At 41.2% G+C, this 24,964-nt stretch overlaps 1 protein-coding gene across 5 annotated transcripts in view; it reads right to left on the reverse strand.

Annotated features, from left to right (window-relative positions):
* The window catches only part of SLC4A4 (solute carrier family 4 member 4), a 261,671-nt gene that overhangs the window by 230,192 nt on the left and 6,515 nt on the right, over positions 1 to 24,964 (reverse strand). For all 5 annotated transcript variants that reach the window (XM_073340388.1, XM_073340382.1, XM_073340384.1 and 2 more), the window contains exon 2: positions 1,666 to 1,739. In XM_073340388.1, the coding sequence (XP_073196489.1) occupies positions 1,666 to 1,738 (73 nt within the window). In that variant the 5' untranslated portion in view covers position 1,739. The remainder of the gene's footprint in view (positions 1 to 1,665; positions 1,740 to 24,964) is intronic.

A 24,964-nucleotide genomic window follows, 5' to 3' on the forward strand; every position in this document is an offset into this window, starting at 1 on the left:
CACGAATAATTATTTGGGCAAAGTGCCCAAAATGTGCCCAGTGCTGTCAAAGCACGTACGAAGACGACCCATGCCCCAAAGAACAGCAGAAAGTCAAAGTGGCAACTTGAAGTCTTTTCACATTAGCACACCTGTTCCTCTTCCGATACAACACTGCAAGTATTCAAAAATGTCCATGTGCTAGCTTCCTTAACTAGTTATCTGGGGGTGTTTACGAAGTTTTGCTCTAGTACCTTGGCACTGCCATTAATGAGAACAAAGGAGTTAGTTATACAACCCAAACTCTGAGTCTATCAAAAGACTCAGACATGGAATTACAGTTCCCAGCCTCCTGTGCTGAGGAATAATATAGATACTTCATCTCTTTTCACCTCCTCTTACTCCCTGCCCCCAGCAAGGTGATAACAATTGGACTGTGATTCTTTAATGATAGATCAAATTTGGATATTCGCAAATGGATTTCCTGGAAAGATTATTAAGGGTCAGATAGAAAATCATAGTCTTAACAACCACCCAAAACCCTTCCATTTTTAATGCATCTTTAGGTGATTGGCATGACCTTTTTGCTGCTCTACTCCTCACAGCTATAACTGTGATTTATTATCGGGGGCCAGACGGCAGGTTTTATTTACCTTGTTTCCACCTGCAGTTACAGGGATTGTCCCCATTTTAGGCTTTAAAATATGGAGAAATTTTTAAAGAAAAAATTACATGTTTACGTTCTGTGCCAAAGCTTTCACACCCCTGGGGTCAGTCTCCTCTAACAGGAGACCTCCTCACCCCAACCCCTATGGACAGTAAGTGGTCTAGTTAAAACCAATAGGGTGATTTTTATACCTATAGAGCACAGCTGACATTAGTTGAGGAAACAAAACTCTGTGCTTCTCATACCTTGCAGTTTCCAAGCTATTTTTCATTTAAATGATTGTTTTGAATTGCTGGAAGCTTGATAGTTGCATTCAGAGACCCAATCACTGTATTTGGCAGATATTTTCCAAAACTATTTTCATACTTTGGGGGAGTTACACAAATATATTTAGTTTATGCAAACAAAAAATTTCAGACACTCTTGTTCATTTCTTTAAATATGGGGCAACTCTTGGCCTAGTTAAAAAAGTCCCTTTTCTCACAGAAAGTCATGGCCTGTATTTCTTCTAAGCTGAAAGAATCCCACAGAAAATGATCCTCTTAGTGTCCTGAGTCTGGTGCCCAGGAGCCAGCATTCGATACGGACTCAGCTGGGATCATTTTGTGCAAGGGTCTCCTCCATTTGTGATCCCTGCCAACGTATGCCATACAAGGTGCAATACTGATTCACAAGTGCTGCAAAATGCATTCATATTATAAAAAAAAAAAAACGAAAAAACACACCACCAAACACCACACAGCATCTCAGGGTTATTCTGTGGAGGCACGTGAATGTTATTTTGGAAATAAAGAAAGAATGCCAGCAGCGTATTAACTCTCACTTTGAAAACAAGACTCCTTAGGTGTAAAAAGTCAGGACCATGCTAATTCTTCCTGCCAACATTTCGATCGTTTTTATGATTCGTTGTTCAGAAAAATAACGATCCCTTTTCACTGAATCTGCCTGTGGCCATTTGTTTTGCTCTAATATATACATTTTAAAGAGACACATTAACCTAAGAAATATAGATCTCTTACCTTCCACTTCTTCGTCGTCACATACATGCTTAAGGAAGGAAGCCCCTCTGTCCAGCACTGCCTCATCCTCCATTCTGTAGTAATAGAAAAGAAAAAAAGAGTGCTCAGACTTCTCCTGCAGTGAACTATTTGAACCACCCCAACTCTTGGGCAGGTTAACCTGCAAACTATTGTTCATGTTATTCGGTGGGTGCAGTTGCTCTTCTTTCCGTGTCTGCTGTTCCTTCATGCAGGAGCTCCTTTTGAATGGCGCTTGGTATTAAGCTGGTCCCATGTAGCTCGAATTCTAACCTTGAGAGGGCATCAGGGGTGGCAGGTATGAGAAAGGCAATCCCAGCTAGGAGTCTCTTCTTTAAAAAAAGACGCCCATAGTAGTTTGGTGTGTCTATACACTAGCCAATAGCTTGTGGAAATCCGGTTTCACTTAAAAGCTCTTCTAAAACACACTGCCTGTAGAACCACCTACACACACAGACACACACAGTGCATACAGACAGACACACACATTCTCATGCACGATGAGAGATGAGGCATCAGCTAGCCTCTTAATACCAGCAAAGCACACTTCTCTGTGGAGAGGCAAGCTTTGTGTCACATGTTGGCCTTAAGGAAATCTGACATCTGAGGATTATCCAGAGACCAAGCTACAGCAAGTCAGGCCATCACAGCAGTCGTGTGTGCGTGTGCCAGCCATTCATTCATGTACTGATTTTCTAAATTTCTCTCTTTCATTTCTCTCCCCCTTTCCTTCTCCCCTCACCTCTCAATTTGTTCCTAATTTTATAACAATGCCAGGAAGCCCTCCTGTTGCATTAAACGTGATTTTCACTATACAATTTCACCACTAAATAAGATTGCTGAAACTTCCCAAGCGAGTGTTTGTAAACCTACTTCTGACTAGCAAATATCAAGAGTTACAGTCAAAATTAAAGGAAGCCTGTAACATACTATACTAATACTTTAATCATATTTAATATAGATAAGTAAACATTTGTCAACCTTTACCATTCTTAGGATAGGGAAACCATTCAGTGATAATTGTCAAATACACATTCTTAATTTACACACTGCAAGCAGCACTGAAGTCAACGAGGCTTTTCAGAGGGTGTAATGCTGCAGAACTGTGGCCTAAAGTTTTCTACTGACTGTGAAAGACAGGTGCATTTGGGAAATAAAACATTGCACCCTTTCCTGCAAAGGCTGAGAGGGCCAGCCCAAAGTGGGAGAATCCCTGGAAAACATACTAACACATTATCAGGTCTTCTAATCATGCCCCGCAAAAGGGTGCTCTAAAAGCAATAGCAGCTACCAGTAAATTGATTTAGCTCTTCAAGAGCTCAGAGTAATCTTGATGTCAAGCTTTCTCGGAGCAAAAACCATTCCAAGAATTTTATAAGCCAATAAGCTTCATAATTCCCCCTTGTCTCTCCATTTTCCAGCTAACAGTTTACCAGCAATTCTCCCATCAACAGTTGGGTTTTCCTCCATCTTGGACTGTTAGTAGCATCCACATTATTGTAGCCTTTAGCTATTAGTTTCCAATTAAGAAAAGCTCACTTCGCACAGCACGATTCACGAATATTTCTTATAGGGGGAGGGGCAGAGGAGAGGGGGCCAGATTCAAAACCAATAAGTGAACACCCACAGTGCATTTGTTTCTTCTGGATTACTGTAGAACAATAATTACTAGAGCACCATCTGACATGTTTAATTCTAGAGATGAGCCCAATCCAACACCCCAGACCCTGGCACCCACAAAGTTCGGATCCAATTCTGAACTTTGCAGCACAGGGCCCAATCTCTAGTTAGTATAGTCTGATGGTTTCCTCACATACTGAATGTAGCAGGTAACCAGAAGTCTGTTCTGGAGAATAAATTCCTATGATTTTACAATGTATGAACATCGTACCATTTTACAAGCTGCTGTTCCGCTGCACGATGAGATAAGATTTAACATTCTCTACAAGCTAGCATTAGCAGCTAAAAATACAAAGCCAGCACACACGCACAAAAGCCTTGCTCCAGAGTTCACATTAAATTATTCAACACTATTTGTGCAACTTTTGTTATGCACACAAAGGAACTGATTCCATGGCTCGTCGTCTATATGCAATGGGTGTGAGAGAAATAGTGTAAAATAAACTGTTGTTTTTTTTAAACAGCACAGCAGTTGCTTGCTATAAATGCAGCTGAAAACATCTGGAACAGATGGCACTGAATTTTCAGACCAAATAGAAACCTAATACACGTGTTTCTCCCTTGATTACTTCACAAAAAGTCTATTCTTACAGAGGCTTCCTCACAAACTGCTCTGCCAATATGTCAGAGGATAAGATCCTCTTTTAAAGAAGCAATATCAATTAATTTAGAACCCAGAGTTTGTGTATTTATGAATAAAGAAAAGGAGTACTTATGGCACCTTAGAGACTTACAATTTTATTTGAGCATAAGCTTTCGTGAGCTGCAGCTCACTTCATCGGATGCATATGATGCACATGTTTATGAATGTGTTTTATAAACATAACATCAATAAGAATATTTTCAAAAATTCTTTCCCGTCCAGTTTTAAACATTGCCCCACTTTCCAAACACTGCAATATTGTGGTAACGTAGTGTAACCAAAGAGTGACAGCGACTAGGGGAAAAAGAACAGAAATGCCCACAAGGAGTGAAATGCAGACAAGGCAAATGAATGGTAAAGGGAAGATTTAGTTTTTAAAATTCTATTCGAATAACTCTAAAACAGCATATGTAACACTGGCAAGTTTGGGGCTTTTTAAATATGGTTTTAATCCAACAGTCCCTTTAAGCTACCATGAGTGACACTGCACCATTATATACAGATCGCATGAGAAACATCATGAAAATCTTCAGCTGTAAGAACTTTTATTATGAGAGGGAGAGAAACATCTCCCTCCACTTCCCCTCAGGTGTCCCCCTCCAGCTGCTGATTGACTACAGAGCTTTTCCAAGAGCAGCATTACCAGCTGCTAATCAGCAAGTGACAAGCCACCAGCAGACAAACTGCAGTGAACAGCTGTCTTTGGATATTACCATTCAAGGCACCTGCATTGCACAGTTCAGGACAAACTCAAATGCTCATATCTTTAGCATTTTATACGGTTTTGCGGTAACAGCATCTAGTTTCTGAGGATCCTTAACTGTTTACAGCATATTTCAACCTTTATGCTTTCACCAAAACCTGCAGAAGGAGATACAGGTTGAATGGCCAGAACTAGTACTTCAGTTACCTTGGCTATCATCATCATGGCAAATCCCAAAGGCACATGGCCTCCTTGCAAATTGAGCAGCACCTGGATCCATCTCTGGAAAGAGGCCTAAGGTGGTCAGCTGGTAAACTCAGTTTATGTCCATCACTGGCAATCCTGTCACACCCCCAAAGCTTTCAACGCCCACCTGATCACCAGCCATGTAGCAACATTCCTTGGTACACACGTGTCAGAAGCTGCTGGTCTTCCAGTCTAATAATATGTCCACACCAAGAAAGCCGTCCCAACCAAACTAGTGCTGATGGAGGCAGTTGCTGAGGTTGGCTCCAAACATCCTCATTTCTGAGCATGTCCTGCCACTTGATATGCAGCAGCTTACAAAGTCGACAAGAATCAAAAACGTAAATCCAGTGTTCTTCAGCCCTCCTCGGAGCCCATGTTCATGGCCTTACGATAGCATTTGTATAATGGTGGTGCTACAGATCCTCAACTTCACGGCAAGTTTGATGTCACAAAGCCCCCAACAAAGGCCACTGGCAGCAGCTGCTTCTATACAAGCACCCACATCCACATCTCCTCCAGCACTATGACCCTACCCAAATATCGGACAATTTCCACCTGCTCAATGCCTCACCTGGACAGGCTGATACTGAGCTGGTTGTAATGCAGAGCTGGAGGCCACTTGATGACAATGGCTAGGGGTTCAAACCAATGCATACGGCTTATCGCTCAACGAGATCAGCGATCAGCTATCAGCCGCAACAATTCGCCAGATTGAACCCACACGACAATGTCACTGGGAAACTAGCAATTACACCAGAAGCACCACCTCCTGACTCTGACTTTCCTGCCCTTCTCAGGTTGTCAAAAGACTCCCTTTGGCCAAATTTTGGCCAGAAAGATGCATTGCAAATTTTCATTAAAAAAAAAAGTTCAGACTCCTAAACTTTGGGGGGGGGGGGGGGGAGGGGAGGAAGTTAAATTTGGGACAGCGGTTGCATAAAGAAACAAAACTGGAAACAAAACGCGTGAAAATCTTCACGAGTTTTATTGGAGATGGGGAAAAGGGAGAGAATTGCTTATCATCCTACCAGCATACCATGGCTGCTGGGTAGAGCTAGCTACGCTGTCCCATAGTGGAGAAAGCTGGAGCTACTGGATGGAACAGAGAGTCTTAGTCCTGAGAGAGGAATGGGTCTCAACTCTAAGAGAAAAGAGGAAGAATGGAGTAGGCTTGCTATCCACAGTAAGGACATGCCATATGGGTGGGATTTTCAAAAAGCACTTGGCCTAACTCTGACATCAACAGCAATTGCTAGAGCTGGGATGAAAATTTTCATTTTGACTTACAATGTTTTGTGTCAGTTGTTGAAGACCAAAAGACTATCCATTTTCCATTTTCAGTTTCTAGATTTGGGGAAACCACATTTTCTAATGGGAAAAAAATTTCGTAGAAAAAAGTCATTCTGTTGACTTCAGTAGGAGCTGAGCTGTGCTGAGCTGGGCCAATCCGGTCCCGCCAGCTGTCCCCCAAGCTGCTGCTCCATCAGCCCTGTGCTTGGGAACCATAAACCCTGCTGGGTCTTTGGAGGAAGAGGAAGAAAAAAAAAAGCTGAGCACTTCTGAAAAATCCCACCTTATAAAAGTGAGATTTTGACAAAAAAGTCCAACATCATGGACTTAGCATCCAACTCAGGCAGTAAGGTACATACCTGCTGAGTGCTAGAATCCACTGGAACCCTCTAGTAGTCGATTTAGAAGCAGGACTGACTAGTCTAAAGGGAGTCTCAGCCACGCCTAAATCCATAAGAACGGTAGCTACAACATAGGGTCAGGAGGGTACAGTGGCTTAACGGTGGGCAAAAGGAAAATTTGGAAGAAGGGAAGTAGTGTGAAGTGGAGGGAAAACCTGAGAAGGTTTTGCTATTCCAAAAAAGCAGAGGACCTCCCATAGGATAATCAGGTAAATCAGGCTCCTTACTCTGCATAGTTCTCAGTGAGGCTGAAGCCATGCCAGGGGATGCACCTCAGAAAGTTCAGTTCCAGTATGATCGAACCCGACTTATTTCCTAAAGGACATGCAGTGCCTCAGTATTAATTTGTTTTATGGATTTTGTTTTTTTGGTTTTTTTTTATAACTACCACAGAACTCTTGTTCCTCACCTCTGACCACTTCTTTTTAAGTTTCTTTACTGGTCTCCACTTTGCACATTACATTCTAAAGCTCCTGCCAGGGATGGTCTTGTTGTTAAAGTACCTAACTGAGAGGAGATGCGGATTTGGGGTGGAATTCAAAAGCTTCTGAGAGTGTTAGGAGCACAAGTCCCAACTGACAACATCTTCTTGAGTGACCCTGAGCAAAGCAAACTTAACCCCAGGGCTTGTCTATACTTAATCGGGGATCAACACATGATCACTGCATTAGCAGTGGATTTAGCAGGTCTAGCGAAGACCCACTAAATTGACCACAGATTGCTCTCCCATCAACTCCTGTACTCCACCGGTCGAGAAGAGTAAGGGGGGGGGGGTTTGATGGGAGAGTGTCTCCCGTCAACGTTGCATAGTGTGGACCACGCAGTAAGTAGATCTAAGCTACGTCAATTTGAGTTACACTATTCACGTAACTCAAATTGCGTAGCTTAGATCAACTTTTCCCTTTAGTGTAGGCAAGGCCTCAGACACAGTTTCCCCAGCACTAAACTAGGGAAAATTCAAGCCCAACTCACAGTAATGTAGTGAGGCTTAGCGTATATAAAGTGTTCTGAGATCACCATTTGAAAGTTACTATAGCACTGAGAAGTATTAATTTTTCTAGATTGTATTTGTCATACTACTCACAGTTTAGGTCTACAATTTAGGAATCACTGCTCAGTCTACAATGCAAGAAAGGAATCTTTTAAAATTAAGACGATCTGTTTGAATGTTTGTTTTCATAAAATAGGACACATTTAGAACCTCTGACTCAGAAAGCCTGCCAAACATATAAATGGAATCACTTTCAGGGTTGGAAAGTTTGCAAGATGCAGAACAGCTCTGTTTAATACAAACGTCGGAAGTTATAGTGGGAAGGTGAAGACTGAAGGAAGGTTTCTAAAACATGTTTTAAAAGAAAAATGTTGTTTCTCTACAAAATACAGAACAACTAAACAGATGGAGTGCTGCCACCTCTTGGCTATTTAGCCTAATCACAGAGGCGATGAAGAATGTATTTATGCAAATAAGCCATGCTAGAGCAAAAGTACTGCCTTGTTACACGTTTAATTGAAATAGTTTATTGCAAAGAACTTCATTCAGTCCTTCATGCTGAGAGTAAACACTACTAGTGGTTTGTATACCTTTATAATTTATGACAGAAGAGAAGATGATTGTGATAAGAAGAGCAGAGAAGCTGATGTGACAGCACGGGTTATCAGACTGAGACACAATCAACACAAGTTAATAAAAATGTACAACATTGCTAGAGAACACAGATAATAAATCAGAAGTTTCCGATATGACTTTATTATTCTTCCCATTTTAAACATGTTTTGAAAATCGGGAAGAAACCCAAATAAGCTTTAGACTTAATGTAGAGACATTCAGCCAGCTCAAGCAACCTATGTGGGTGGCAGACAGCTCTTCCAATGAGAGAACCAAGTTTAAAATAGCAATCCCTTTGTAGTCAATGAAGTCAGTAGGGGCTGAAAGCATGGAAAGGCTCCAAGGAGGAAAGGGGATTGTGAACGTCAAGTCACTTAACAGCAATGCCTATTGGCCAAAACATAAGCGACATTAGCAGAACTCTGAAGGGAGGTCGGTTCAGCAATGACTGTGAAACATGGACTCCCCCTCCTAAGAAATAAGACCTCTACTCACTGCAAAATGAGACCTGTATACAGAAACGTGGGAATTGGGTAACAAAGCCTGTACTGAAGTCTGCACCTTCATAAAGGCCATCTGCTTTGCAGGGCCTGGATTTCATTAAATCTGCTAGATCTTCTTTTCCTACAATTTCCATCATTGATGGGGAGGTGGGGGGACTAACACTTGAGAAAGCAGTAAGTCCCCTGCAGAAGCTAACCGTGCCCTCTACTCTTCAGACACAGCTTTCAACTGAAGAGTCTGCCTCCTTTAGAACAACATGTCTCAGTTGTGAGGGCAGCTGCCTTCAGACTATATCAGTCTGCAGACTTGGGGTCCCTTTGGACTCAGGGCTACTGGCTATCCGAACACCAACAGCAGCAAAAGACACGCTTCTTCCGTTTGCAACTGCCCAGCAGATAGCATCCAATCTTATTGGGCATAAACCTGGCCATCCTGATCCAAGCACTCGTGACCTCGAAGCTTCTGCTTCTCATATCTATAGCTGACACCACATATCCTGAACAGACTACAGCTGGTGCAACACAGATTGACACGAGCATATCACCAATACACCCCTCCCTGCACTGGCTCCTCCATGGGACCAGATCTGGCTACCTGATCACTACTCCTTCCATGACAGCTACATTCCACTGGAACAATGAAACTGTTTGATGAATCTCCTGCACTGCAGAGGACCTCCCAAGTGAGAGAGACAAATTGTTACTGGAGTAGGACCCAGATTCTGGCACTCCCTTCCCCTGCAGAGGTGAGTCACTCTGGCCCTCGCCACTCCCAGAGCTGAATGCAAAACCGTAGTGATTTGACTGAGCTTTTTCCTCATTCTGTTATCCACACAAACACAAAAACCCTGCAAACTAATCAAGCTGTTTCTTCCAAAGGCTAATAAGAAAGGAAGAGAAATTATTCCTACTTTTAAATATTTGAGAGGGGTTCAGATACTAAATGAAAGGGGAAATTAACTAGATTAAATCCTAATGAGGAATTGATTACCTTGCAGCCCATATCTGAATTTTTGTTGAGGAAAAAAATTATACATAATGTGACCAGTTCCTCATTGGGTTCATTTTGTCTACTTTTCTCAACAGAAATTCACATATGGCCTGCAAGACATGCAGTATGAGCTGCTCAATCTCTCTTCACTCTTAATGGCCTGGTTTGTGTGTTTATAAATCAGATAGTTATCTTAAATGTATTTTTCCCTTGGATATAAAACAAACAATTTACTTGTGAACACAAGAGGCTATGACCAGCAGGGACAGAAAACTCTTCCATTCTACTTCAGAGAGGTCCCCCAACTATTGTATTCTTCTTTATGAATACAAAGCTAGCTCCCTTTCAAAAGGGAATATTTATAATCTACTGGCTTGAAGTCCTAAAAAACACACCTTTCTGCTATGGGAATGAGGGATGGTATAACAGCATAGGGCACTGGACTTGAACTTAGGAGAACTAGGTTCAACTCCCAGCTCAGTTTCAGATTTCTTGTGTCACCTTGGCCAAGTCACTTCAGCTTCTTGTGCCCCAGTTTCCCCATCTGTAAAATGGGGGAGTCCACTTCACAGATCTTATCCTTGTGACACCACTGTGAAATAGAGAGGTGCTCAGATACTACAGTGAGCCATGTAAGTATCTAGTCAGATACTCCAGCTTGTCTATAAAATGTAACTAAAAACTTTAAAAAAAAAAAACCACAGAAATCTAAGAGGTTTCATGTATCCTGTCCAGGAAAAGGCTGAGATGGCAGAGCCTAAGCAACTCCAAAGTAGCACGGACTGTTTTTATTTCACAGTATTAAACATGGACCCAATCTCACTGATTCCACAACAGTTGTTGGTGTATGTCACCAGGCTGCAGTGAACACACTTGCTCATGTCTTGTGTATGCTGCAGTGTAAACACACTGGGGAAGCCAACAGCTGGAGGCACTGCCAAAAACCAGCAAGACAAGGCCCGCTGATCGGTGTGACATAACTCCCTCTGTGGATCACATCTTTGCCCAAAGAACACGTGAAACCTTGGAGACTCAGCTTCCCTTTTGGTATACAACACATAAATGCGTTGTTGGTCACATACGCCTATCACAACGAACAGTGCAGGACAGTTGGTAAAGGGGGTTCTCTACTACCATAAGAACAGCCATACTCGATCAGACCAATGGTCCATTTAGCCCAGTATCCTGTTTCTGACAGTGGCCAATGACAGATGCTACAGTGTGAGTGAACAGAGCAGGGCAATTTCTCGAGTGATCTATCCTGTCATCCAGTCCCAGCTTCTGGAAGTCACAGGTTCAGGGACACCCAGAGCATGGGATTGCATCCCTGACCATCTTAGCTAATAGCTATTGATGGACCTATTCTCCATGAATTTATCCAATTCATTTTTGAATCCAGTTATATTTTTGGACTTCACAACATCCCTGGCAAGGAGTTCTACAGGTTGACTGTGCACTGTGTGAAGTAGTTCTTCCTCATGTTTGTTTTAGACCTGCTGCCTATTCATCTCATTGGGTGACCATGGTTTGTGTGTTATGTGAAGGGTAACACACACTTCCTTATTCACATTCTCCATACCCTTCATGATTTTACAGCCCTCTCTCAGATCCCCCCTCAGCTTGGGAAAGAGACAACCGAACAGTCGCAATCTCTTTAATCTCCCCTCACAGTAAAGCGGTTCCATACACTTATTCATTTTTGTGGCCCTTCTCTATAACTTTTCCAACTCTAATATATCCTTTTTGAGATGGAGCAACCAGAACAGCTTGCAGTATTCAAGATGTAGGCATACCACGGATTTACAGAGTGGCATGATGATACTTTGTCTTATTTTGGACTATAAAGTAGATAGAAAGCTGGCTAGATCGTCGGGCTCAATGGGTAGCAATCAATGGTTCCATGTCTAGTTGGCAGCCGGTATCAAGCAGAGTGTCCCAAGGGTCGATCCTGGGGTTCAATATCTTCATTAGTGATCTGGAGGATGGTGTGGATTGCACCCTCAGCAAATTTGCAGATTACACTAAACTGGGAGGAGTGGTAGATACGCTGGAGGGTAGGGATAGGATACAGAGGGACCTACACAAATTAGAGGATCGGGCCAAAAGAAATCTGATGAGACTCAACAAGGACAAGTGCAGAGTCCTGCACTTAGGATGGAAGAATCCCATGCACCGCTACAGACTAGGGACCGAATGGCTAGGCAGCAGTTCTGCAGAAGAGAACCTAGGGGTTACAGTGGACGAGAAGCTGGATATGAGTCAACAGTGTGCCCTTGATGCCAAAAGGCTAACGGCGTTTTGGGCTGTATAAGTAAGAACATTGCCAGCAGATCGAGGGACATGATCGTTCCCCTCTATTCGGCACTGGTGAGGCCTCATCTGGAGTACGGTGTTCAGTTTTGGTCCCCACGCTAGAAGAAGGATGTGGAAAAATTGGAAAGAGTGCAGCAGAGGGCAGCATAAATGATATGGGGACTGGAACACATGACTTATGAGGAGAGGCTGAGGGAACTGGGATTATTTAGTCTGCAGAAGAGAAGAAGGGGGGGGGGAAGGATTTGATAGCTGCTTTCAGCTACCTGAAAGGGGGTTCCAAAGAGGATGGATTTAGACAGTTGTCAGTGGTATCAGATGACAGGACAAGGAGTAATGGTCTCAAGTTGCAGTGAGGGAGGTTTAGGTTGGGTATTAGGAAACACTATTTCACTAGGAGGGTGGTGAAGCACTGGAATGGGTTACCTAGGGAGATGGTAGAATCTCCTTCCTTAGAGGTTTTTAAGGTCAGGCGTGACAAAGCCCTGGCTGGGATGATTTAGTTGGGAACTGGTCTAGATGACCTCCTGAGGTCCCTTCCAACCCTGATAGTCTATGATTTGCTATCCCTTTCCAAATTGTTCTTAACATTGTCAGCTTTTTTTGACTGCTGCTGAACATTGAGCAGATGTTTTCATGGCACTATCCACAATGACTCAGAGATCTTTCTTGAGAGAACACAGCTAATTTAGACCCCATTGTTTTTACACACACACACACAAATTTGGGATTATATTTTCCAATATGCATTTATCAACAGTGAATTTCATCTGCCATTTTCTTGCTCAGTCACCCATTTTTGTGAGATCCCTTTGTAACTGTTTGCTGTCTGCTCTGGACTTTACGATCTCGTCTAATTTTTGTATTGTCTGCAAAGTTTGCCACCTCACTGTTGACCCCTTTTTTCAGATCATTTATGAGTGCAGAAGGAGCAAAGCACTGGGATACACAGTCTTTTCAAAAGACCCGCATGAATCAGATTATTACAACTCTTACTCACATGGAATAATACCTTAAGCTACACTTGTTGCAATCTATCAGTGTGAGAGATCAGAATCAGGACCCCGACTCAGCAGAACACTCAAGTATGTTAACTTCAAGCACATGCTTACACCCCATTATAGGATTTAAGCACTGCCTCAGTGCACTGCTGAATCAGGGACCTGACTAACAGTGATTACATTCAGTAGCTGCAGTCACAAGAACTCTAAAGAGGTATTGTCTTTATAATTTCAGTATAGCAGGGCATTTTCCAGACACCATAGTAATAGGAATCATTAAAAGTATACTTTGGCAAAATAATGGTACTGATCATTTAAAATTCCCAATGGGTCAGATAAGTAGGTGAAATTTTACACATTTAAGGACATAATATTTATTAACTATACATTTTACGAATGGCTCCATTCTGGTCTACCACAGTAAGGATTTTTTGTAGCTTAAAGTATGTGTGGGGAATAAAAAGTTTCTCAACATTCAGTATGGCCAGTTTATAAAACCATAATTTCTTTGTCAATTTTAATTTTAAAAAAATTAAAACACAAGCAGCAGCTGGTTTATCAGTGGAATTATCTGGCAAGTTTAAAAAAAAATATTTTTGCCGCAGGTAAAGAGAAAACCTCCATGAAATATAAAAAGCAACTGAAACAGTAGTAGAGATTTTAAATTATTAAATTTAATATTTCAAATAGCTTTGTGTTTTTATGCAACTTAACTGTTGACCAGTGAGTGGTTGTGTAGAAAGGAGCTGATTCTCCACTATTCCATTTATTCCTAATTTACACAGGGGTAAATGACTACATAGTGTGTTTACACCACTCATGTTTTAAACCCCATCACTTTGACCAATCTTCAGTTGGTGTAAATCAGCGTAACTGCAGTGTCATCAAAGGAGCTACATCGTTTATACTATCTGATCCACTCTGTGATTACACCTATGTAAAGCAGTGGAGAATCATATTAATATTTCAGTGTAATCTGCAGGATTTCATATTTGGTTATCTAACCAATTGTGTGTGTGGTGGTTTTTTTTAATTTTCCCCCTCTAGCTTTCTGCCTTTAAGGAGATACATTTCAAGCATAGCCATATGAGGTAAGGTTGATGGGGTGAGAATGGCACTTCACTTTCAGCTGTGGGAAGCTCTCAAGACAAATACAGCTCAGATTAACTTGGCTGGAAAGAAGACTTTGGTAAAATCTTAGCATTAGATCAAAAATAGTTGTGATGAGTTGGGGAAAAAAAGACAAGTAGTGAACTAGAGAAAGTCTGACATAGGAAAGATGACCTCGGGTCATGACAATGTGATTGCTGCCCTAATGAAAGAAAATAAGGCATTTAAAAAAAAATTAAAAAAAAAAACCCAAAAAGAGAGAATTTCCCCACCTCCAGCAACTCTCACACTCTGGGTCAGACCAGCACAGAAAAAAATACCACAAGCCGAATCATCCAGAAGAATCATTTTCTCTCAACAACTCTGAGTATTTAACAAAATACTGACTATATTTATGTCAACCTCAGATCCCAGGGGATACAAAATGTACTTAATATGAATTACATCCATTAGGACACATTCTGATCTTAAGTAATTGCAGGTCACCCAATGAAATTAATAGGCAGCAGGTTTAAAAAACAAAACTGGAAGGACTTCTTCATACAATGCACAGTCAACCTGTGGAACTCGTTGCCAGGGGAGGTTGTGGAGGCCAAAACTATAATTGGGTTCAAAAAAAGAATCAGATAAATACCTGGAGGATAGGTCCATCATGGAGGATAGGTCAGGGATGCAACCCCATGCTCTGGGAGTCTCTAGCCACTGCCTGCCAGAAGCTGGGAGTGGACGACAGAGGATAGCTCACTCAATCATTGCCTTGTTCTGTTCATTCCCTCTGAAGCACCTGGATTGGCCACCGTTGTAAGACAGGATACTAAACTAGATGGACCATTAATCTGACTCAGTACGGCCGTTCTTATGTTCCCAGGCAACAAATCTGTCTGCTGCACCACCCCATGGATTTATGACAAATTTCAAGAGTAGCAGCATATGTCCATTTCATCATATGTCCCTGCATCACCTGGGAGTTCAGTTCAGCACAGAAGTGCTTCTGCCCCTAGAGTTTTGGTAAGCTTTCCCCAAATCAAAGAGATTAGAAATCATCCCATTCGAAGCCCGCTGCAGCTAACTGGCACAATGACCTCATGCACGAAATGTGTCCCTGCGCAAAGTGTCACCTGAGAATTCCACAGTGGTTCTACACTAAACCACTGAGGACTGCCACCAGGAGAAGAAAATAACCATTTCAGCCGCAGTACCCTCCTCTCTAGGCTGCTGGCACTGATCACCCTGGAGATTACACACTAAACCTGGAACTGTTATAATGAACACTAACCTCGGCAGCAGGGACACCCAACCAGAGATACACTCCGTTCAGGGGCTGAGAACGGACACCAAAACAGCAACAGCAGAAAAGATGACTGGAATAACAGGACGACGCATAGGGTCTGAAATCATTGAACAGAACTGCCCATGTTGGATAAATTCACTGCCATCTTGAACGTAAACGAAGAAGTGGACACAAGGCGACTGTTTTGGTATAGGAAGCAGTAAGACTCTTCATGTAAGCAGAGAAACAATTCTTGTGCTTAGGTACTTCCAGGACATGGTGATAGGAGCAATATACTGTCAGGACCTAGCTAGATAGTCATGATACACATAACAGGCATGCAGAAGCAGAGAGCTAATGTGCTGAGCAGGACCTATACAGTGATGGGCAAATGAACCCTCACAACAAGACCTTCCTCTAAATCAACGTTTCTCAATCTTTTTGATACCAGGGACCAGCTTCCTGCCTTCCTAAACTGTGTCTAAAAGCATCCACAGCCAACTGGTACATGCTGTTTCTGCTAATTGTTACTGCCAAGGAGTGTGAGAGAAATGAAAGGCAGCCAAGAGATACTCCTTACCACACTAGCCCAGGAGGCCCGAGTTCTCCCCAAAGTATCCAGGTGTCAGTGCAAGGACTAATGGGCTTGCAGACCAGGCCAAATACACTACAGCAGTCAGAACTGCCAGATATAGATATATGAGAAATCACAGCTCTGAGAATGAAGAGTATGTATTTGAAATTGAGAGCATTTGTATCCTACATTTTCAGAGGACTTACATTTAGGTTCTTGTATTCAAGCAAGCTGGTCTGAGGAACAGGTCCCTATTAATGCTGATGTTAAGCTAGTTCCAACTGCTTCCAAACCCATAGAAGGACTGGTCCATATGTACAGATTTCCCCAACATGCCTGTAAACTTTTCTCCAAAGGGGAGATTCCCAGCTTCGCAATGGGACACATAGCCCTCACTTCTAGCCGTGGAAGGGCCATGAAATTTCAAATCAGGACATTTTTAAGTTTAGAAAGATTATTTTGTCATTTTACAATGCTTTTAATAGTTCTCTCAGCCCTGTATGGTAGGACTCACAATTCTACTTTAGAAATGGGGGGGAACATTTAAAAAAAAATCACAATACAGCTAAAAAATGCACTAAAACAGCATTTCTGAAACTATGGTACAGGTACCACTTGTGGTACATGGGCAATAGTGAAATGGCATGCAGGTTGATCTAAAGTACAATGTTAGACTAAGAACCCATTATAACTACACTGATTAAAATTGTAGAGGTAGCCAGGCCAAGTACTTTTGAGTTTTAAGATGTGACAAAGTAGGTCTTCAAGTCTGAGAACCACAGTTCTAAAAAAAAAAAAAAAAAATTATGAAATATTCTTTTCTATAATCCATGTGGCATATACAGAACACATGATGGTGCGAAATAATGCTTCCATTTCTATCCTTGGAGGACCAGGGAAGTATTTCCCTGGCATGTTGATTACAAAGAAAGTGGCAACTCTCTGAAGCTGTTGTGTTTGCAATGTTACAGTAACTACCAAGGAAATGGGTTAGTGGGTTGGGGGCAGGTCATACAGTCAGAAGCATGCGATCAGCTCTTAATTGGAATGAACTGATGTAACTTGCTCTTGGTATTGCCACACGAATAATTAATAGGATCATCCCAATCTCATAACAATAAAATATTTTATACCACTAGCCATAGATATCTAAATATTGGGCACCCAGAAATTAATTCCCACAAACTTCAGCTGACCATCTTTACCTTGGAACCTACTTTAAGAATAGAGGGGGTAGATTTTGAAATGTACAAATGAGAACTCGGTGCCCCACTCCAACTGAACGTCAATGGCATTTGGATTCCTAATTTTGTGCTTTTGAAAATATCAAGAGAGGTAAAAGTTACCAACAGGTGACCTTGGTGAAGACATATACATCTGAAAATGCCAGTTGCAGGTAGCACCCTGAAATTTGTTGCCAGATTACAGCCAGCTATACTCCATCTGAGCTTTGTAATACTATATGCCAGTTTTTGGGAGACATCTATTAACAATGAACTGCTTTATAAAGGAACATCTAATCAGATAAAGGAACATCTAATCAGCTCTTTAGAGGTAAAAGGAAAATACTCTAATATAATATTAAATCCTGGTTATCTGTACCCATTATCTTGCATCTGTACTGCTCTACTAAGTGGAACGATTATCTTTGGACTAGAGCCAGAAAAGCTGGATTGATACCACAGTTCAAGACTTCAAGTCTGTCACTGGAATTTTCAAAGCCAGGTTCTGATCCTGAAAGGTATCTAGCATCTCCTGGAAGATATTAAGCAGCCTCTGCTAAATTGAGGGTGCTTGTCACCTCACCTGATCAGGCCCCAAGAAAATACTAAATCCCTTGTTCTGGTTAACAGAAGATATTTGCAACCCAAGCCATTACTGCACCAGGAAGACTTAAGACAAGCGTGTCTTAATGGATGGTTAGGAGTAAAAAAGCAAAAACAGTGTAAGACAGCTGGTTTTACTTGTACAGAAATCTACCAACCCCAGAGGCCCACATATCTCACCATCACCTGAGAACCACACAGTACTCAGGATGCTCACCAGTGTATACATTTTGAGCATGATTTGCAAAAGTTGATATTGCACTGCTTTTTAATAAAAAATACTATGTACAGCTAATCTTCAGTGAATTGCATGGACTTTGAGCTCCCCTAACTTACTTGTAAAAGCTACAAACAAGACCTCTCTTTATTCAGTCTCTGGAGAAGATATTACAAGACGTAGACTAGGATTTCCACAAAGTGGTTTTTCTGATTCTGTATCTTGAACCAAAATTAAACACTGAACTTTTGATGGAGAGGTGGTGGTGACCCAAACGAAATTTAAGGAACAAAGAGGTTTTGTTTTGCAATGATTCCTAAGGGCCTATGATTTTGCTCAAGAGTCTAGTACGCCATTCCCATTTGAAAATATTAAATGATATTCAATGTGCCTATTAATTTATGTGTATTGCACATATAACTATTTTCAAGGTCTGGCTTTACTAGAGCTGTATATAAATCAATCAAACTGGACTGTCTGTGATGCAGGATCAGAGAACATCAAGGGCCCAATTCAAAGCCTGGTGGAGTCGATAGAAAAATTTCCATTGACATCAATGTGCTATGGATCATTCTCTGAAGTAACCATTTGAAAGTCAGTTTCAAAAAAATATAATTTTAAGTGGTGCTTTCCCCCTTCTTCCACTTAACATTTTAGGATTGTTTTAAGTCACATTTCTGAGTCACACAAATAATTAACCTGATCTTACTAGGTTCTTCTCTTCCTTCACTTTGGATTCAAAACCCTATGTTTCTCTAAAAAAGGGTATGTTTTAATCTGTGTAATGCACTATTTTAAAAAGGCAATCTATCCTTCCTAATGGATCGGTTTTCAGATTAAAATGTTTTTCCATCACTTTTTATGTTAATCCTTTCCAGTTATGCTAGCTATCCACATTAAACTGAAAAAGGAGAGAGAGACACACACTAATGCATTAACTAAAAGGAAGCATTTTCACATCAAAAATCACAATACAAGCCTTTTCTCCTACCACACTAAATGAAATCACTCTTGACTGAAATGAGAGATAGCACCGGAACTCAGCTTCTCCTCAAAAAGGTGTCAAAATCCATTTATGTGGACAAGTTGTAGTGGGGGACGTCTAGGTTGGATATTAGGAAAAACTATTTCACTAGGAGGGTGGTGAAGCACTGGGTTACCTAGTGAGGTGATGGAATCTCCATCCTTAGAGGTTTTTAAGGCCCGGCTTGACAAAGCCCTAGCTGGGATGATTTAGTTGGGCATTGGTCCTGCTTTGAGCAGGGGGTTGGACTAGATGATCTCCTGAAGTTTCTTCCAACCCTAATCTTCTAAGAGTCTAAGACTAAATATAAAATACACTGTCCAACAAAGGCCACAGAAGCTCTGAAAATGTTTTCCATCACATGGAAAACAGATGTGTTGTTTGAATCAGATTGTCCTTGCTTCCATAAATTAGATGAGTCCAACAATCATAACATATATTTCATATCGATCACCGTTAATATTCAGACAAAAGTAGGGAAGGGCGGTGGCCGATACTAATTTTTAAACTCTCTAAACAAAAAACGTGTGTGCAGCTATAGGGAAATCTTTATGCATAGCAATGTCATAGATCCTAGTGGGCCCTTTCCTGGACATGCATGAGGACTGCTGTGAGGAGAATCAAAGCCCCGTGCTCTGGGTGTTTCAAGTTCCTGGCTCCTGAACAGAGGCTAGCCACTGCCCCAGTCTGAGCTCACTAGACTCTCAGCGAGCAGTCCTTCTATTTGGCATATCCCCATCCCAAGTGCTGGAACCCATTGGCCAGCTGCCTAGCACCTCTGGGTGCAGCACTGACCCTTCAGACTCTCCAGTACTTAAACATACCTGTCTCCCAGAAGTCCACCCCAAAGGTGCAAAGCTTCTGGATACAGGTTAACTGCCCACAGCAGTTGCGAGGCAGTCCATCCACCCACCCCAGTCTAACACCTTTATGCTCATTTATACTTAATCTTGCAAAGCACAAAATAAAATATCCTAACACACAATGTCCCTCACTAGCTCACCCATCACTTGGGAACCATGAGTGTGCCATCTAGAAGGTCACCAGGATCTTCTGCCTTCTCCCCTATCCTGCCCCTGCAGCCATCTCATCTTAATCTGACTCTCTTTCCCCAGTTTCCCCTGTGAATCACTTTATAGACTTCTGCTGGGGTCACCTGCTTCTTTTCTTCAGGCTTTTAGTAATTTTCCACTGCTCTCAGAACCCCTTCCTTTCAGACAAGAGGAGAAAATGTCTTCTCCCAGCTAGAGCAAACTGATTGCCCCGAGATCTTCTACTTTGAATAGGTGACTATTGAGTGCTGACCACTCACCATTGTCTATGGCCTGACAGAGGCATGACAACTCTGCTGACTGATGGGGAGTCCACATACATATAGGCTTTCCATAACAGTTTCATAAAATTATCCACAGTTCCAAAGTGGTGCACAGACAGACTCCCCAATTCATCCCAATGCCGTATTTCTGCAATTAGCCTACTTGCCTTGAAACAAGATTAATTTTCCCCTTTCATACTTGCTCTGATGATGTGTCACTTATGTATTAGAGAAATAAAGCGAAAGCACTTTAACTTAAAATCTTGCTACTAAATATTTTCCTATTACTACTGATGCCATCTGATCGGTCTTCAAAGTGAAATTCATTGCATAAGGCCCCATACACCTTTCACACCACAATTAGCCCCCAATTAAGGGGTATGTGACACACAGGACCATGTGCAGGCCATCAGCATTAAAGGGAATTTCAAACTCAGAAAACAGGCAATTTATAGCAGGGTCTAAATGTTGGTCAAGAGAACCGTTTTTATGCCTACTAAGGGCCCATTTCTGCCACCCTTATTCAATTCCCTTGCCAGGCATTTCATACATTCATTTCAATGGGGCTGCTCAGAGAGGCTTGAATCCAGAAAAGCATTTCAACACAGGCTTCCCTTTGAGCAAGAGCAGTCCCACTGAAATCAGCAGCAGACTCAGACTCATAGACATTAAGGCCAGAAGGGCCCATCGTCATCATCCAGTCTGACCTCCTGCATGCCACAGAACCTCACCCACCCACTCCTGCAATAGGCCCATAGCCACTGGCTGGGTTACTGAAGTCTCAGATCATGATTTAAAGATCTCAAGTTACAGAGAATCCACCATTTACTCTCGTCCAGACCAGCAAGAGACCTTTTCAGCTTGGGTCACGGAAAGGAGTGGGGGGAGAGGGAGGAGAACCTAGGGTATTTACAAATCTGACCTGGGGGAAAATTCCTTCCCAACTCCAATAGGGTTATATGCTTAAATTTAAGCTGATGCTTAAAACACTTTTCTGGATTGGGGGCTATGTGAGTAGTGCCAATAAGGATAAGTAAGGGTGGCAGAATTGAGCCCGTTTTATTTCAACATTGGCTGAATGTGCTAGAGTGCTTTATTCATAATTTGACTACTGTACTATACTTCCTTGACTTTCCCAACATAGTTTTGTTTATACAAGTGCTTACTGTGTGAAAATTCCATTTCCCTGATTTGTTTGGAGCCCCTATTTCAAGAACATTATACAGTTCATTTGACGGTATCGGGGAGGTATTGCTACTGTAGATCACATCATTTACAATTCATCCAGGATAGTCACACACCATCACCCATATAGATCATGAGCTGTTGCATAATACATATAATGCCGTTCTCAGGACACTATATACTCTATGTTTGTGCCATCAAGACTTCCAAATGAATGCCTTCATTAAGTATTGGAGAGCATGACTACATATCTTTGTTTCCTGCTATTATTGTTTCTGGCTAGAAACAGACAATCCCTGAGGATAGTCAGTATGACAGAGCTACTGTTCGAGAGTGGTGATAGCGGTCACAGCTGAGGACAGCAATTGTCCGAAATGGAACCTGTGTCAGTTTAATTTTATAACGAGCAAAATTCACAGCATTGTGGTTACAAAAACATCTATGTACCATGGGGTTTAAGTTAAATTTGTGTGTGTGAAATTTCTATTTCAAACACTTATTCATATGAATTCACATTTAGCTCACATGGGTTTTACCCAATCCCAGTGTACTGAGAGGTGATTCAATAGACTGAAACATTACTTGTCATTTGGCTGTTAAGCAAGCATTATACAAGTCCAACCTACACACAGAGACCAATTATATTTAGCAACCTCAGTGACTGACCCAGAATGCTTGGCTTTCAAGTATAAGGGTTTAAATAATGTAGCTGAAGAGTTAGTTTTATAGCTTCAGGTATAAAAAAAAGCAGATAACCAAAACTTTCTGATCAAGGTTAAATTCTAAGATTAGAAACACTGAGATGAGGAAACTCCAGAGATGATAAAAACTAAAATACACTAATGGTGAAAATGACTTTATTTAGGGTATTTAAATTCTATTTCTGTACCTACAATGAGAAACAATCAAAAGCTAAACATGTTATTGAAAATATACTAGTTAGGGCTCAGATCCATTTCTTTTGCCTAAAGGTTACACAGAAACATATAACGTTATCAGTATCATCCAAAATAATCTATTTGCCATTTTCTTCAAGAAGCAGTAGTGACCTAAACCAGAGGGGCAGAATACAAGGGTCAAAAACCATGGAAAAAGCCATCCAAATCAGTTGCACATACAAACAACTAGGATTTATGACTTAATACTGGCTCACTGCGCTAACATACAGAAAAATGTAAAACCTAAACTCTGGTACAAGTGGTAGGGACTGAATTTCAGTGGAGTCATATCAAATTTTAGTTAATTCATCAGATTAGTAGCAATAACCTGTAACCAATAAAAGGTTACACTCTGCACTGTACTCTCAGAGCCAGATTTCAGATAGTGGACTCCATATTTATAAGCACAGTTTTCCACCTAAGTCACTCACCATTTAGGTAAGGTGAATATCAAAGTCCTAGATTTGCAGGCAGGAGCTTTGATGTAAAAGTGACAAAGTGCACGTTCAAAACAGTCCCCAACTATGGAGCCCAATTTAGGCTAAACGGGAAAGGTGGTCCTTAATTAAATAAAGTAAAAAAATAGAAGAGAACAGAGGAAACTAGATGAGCTGCACTGATTTATAATGCAATGTAATTTGTTTCATAACCTATGGTTGGATCATAAACCGCTCCATTTTCCTTACCAGAACCCCAAAGGGAAATTAAATTCCACAGACTGACCCGCTAAATTGGGTTTAACTCCACCACAAAGACTTGGGTTCTTGAGGGTTGCAATGATCAACAAGTACATGATTTTACAAAAATGGAAGAGCAGGTTTATGCCCAGAATAGAGCGTGGCATGCAGACCTGTCTTAGTTAGCAGCCAAAGAATAAATAGCTCATTGCAGTAGACAGCAATTATATGAATCTGAAGACATTCGGACCCTGTTTCTAGGTACATTTGGATAGAAAAGTTGAGCTAACTTAAAGAATGCCAGGCCTCCATACCTCTAAACGCCTCCCCTCCCATCCAGTACCCTCTTATCCTATTCATATAGGTCTTCTCCCATTGTATTACTGTTACCCCCAGCCTAACATGTTACGTTTACGCAGTATTGTCTGGTTTGTATTGTCTGCTCTTGCAATTTTATAACTTGTCAAAGCTGCACAATTCCATAATTCTACTGGAGATCCCATGAAGCACGCAGTATTTGAAAACTTATACAAGCTGTAAATCATTTACCTTTCTGTACCTTACATTGTCTGCTTCTTTATGAAACTCAATAAAGAATTAATCACACACAAAAAAGTCAGACTGTACCTCAAGATAGTCAGATTGTTTTGGGGAAGAAGGGCACTATATAAAGCTTCAAGACAACATTTTAAAATCTCAGAATATTTTAAATTAGAACATTTTATTAAGGCAACAACTATATTAGAATTGAATGAAATTATAATTATGATAAATGGCAGAAGTAAAGGGATTTTAGTAATCCGCAGTCTTAAATCTGTATTTCCAGGAGTCACAATCCATCATCCAGATGCGATATTCATGGATTAGGATTTTTTGATGTCAGGACAATTAAGAATTACTTAAAGTATGAGGTGCTCTAGAGTTTATTGACAAACATTTTAAATTGTAACAAAGCAGAAATCCAAATCTGCTCACACTTCTAAACTTTTTTTTTTTTTTTTTTTAAGTATTCTGGGAGTGAAATAACAAGTAGCTTATCTCACAGTTGCATATGCCTGCAATCATAAGTGAAATAAGCATAGCAATCTTTGATTTGTTCCTAACTCTAAGTCATAAGAATGGCCATACTGAGTCAGACAAATGGTCCATCCAGCCCAGTATCCTGTCTTCTGACAGTGGCCAATGCCACGTGCCCCAGAGGGAATGAACAGAAGAGGCAATCATCAAGTGATCCATCCCCTGTCATCCACTGATTTACAAAATAAAATTACAAAAGAAAGAAAGAAAGGGCTAGTTTAAGGCCTGATCCAAAACTCACTGAAGTTGATAGGGAGTCTCTTATTGGCATCAGTGGCGTTTGGGTCAGGCCTATAGTGAGTGTTAGTCTCACAATCCAAAGGACAGTGGCCTATGTAGGTCCCAGGAATGCAGGAATCTGTGCAGCAGTTTGAAGTGTAAACTTTACATTTGTCTGCAGCATAGCTAGCCAGGTGCACCTGAATGGAAGACTCTGGTTTCCAGCAAACAAATACACCCTGAAAGCATGAAGAAGGATGTTTTCTGGTTTTATAGAGAAGTTAATCAAAATACATAACATGGTTTGATTGTTAAGACATGTATTGAAAATGTTTTAAAAGTTTCATCTTTCAAGCATAATCTCACACATTACGTATTAATTGCCATAGATGTACATGGTGCTTTGCAGACATTTGAAAGAGAAGCTTTTGAGGACAGGTTATCTAACTCAGAATAGTAACAAATATAT

The sequence above is a fragment of the Lepidochelys kempii genome, chromosome 4 (genome assembly GCF_965140265.1).
Source record: "Lepidochelys kempii isolate rLepKem1 chromosome 4, rLepKem1.hap2, whole genome shotgun sequence".
NCBI lineage: Eukaryota > Metazoa > Chordata > Testudines > Cheloniidae > Lepidochelys > Lepidochelys kempii.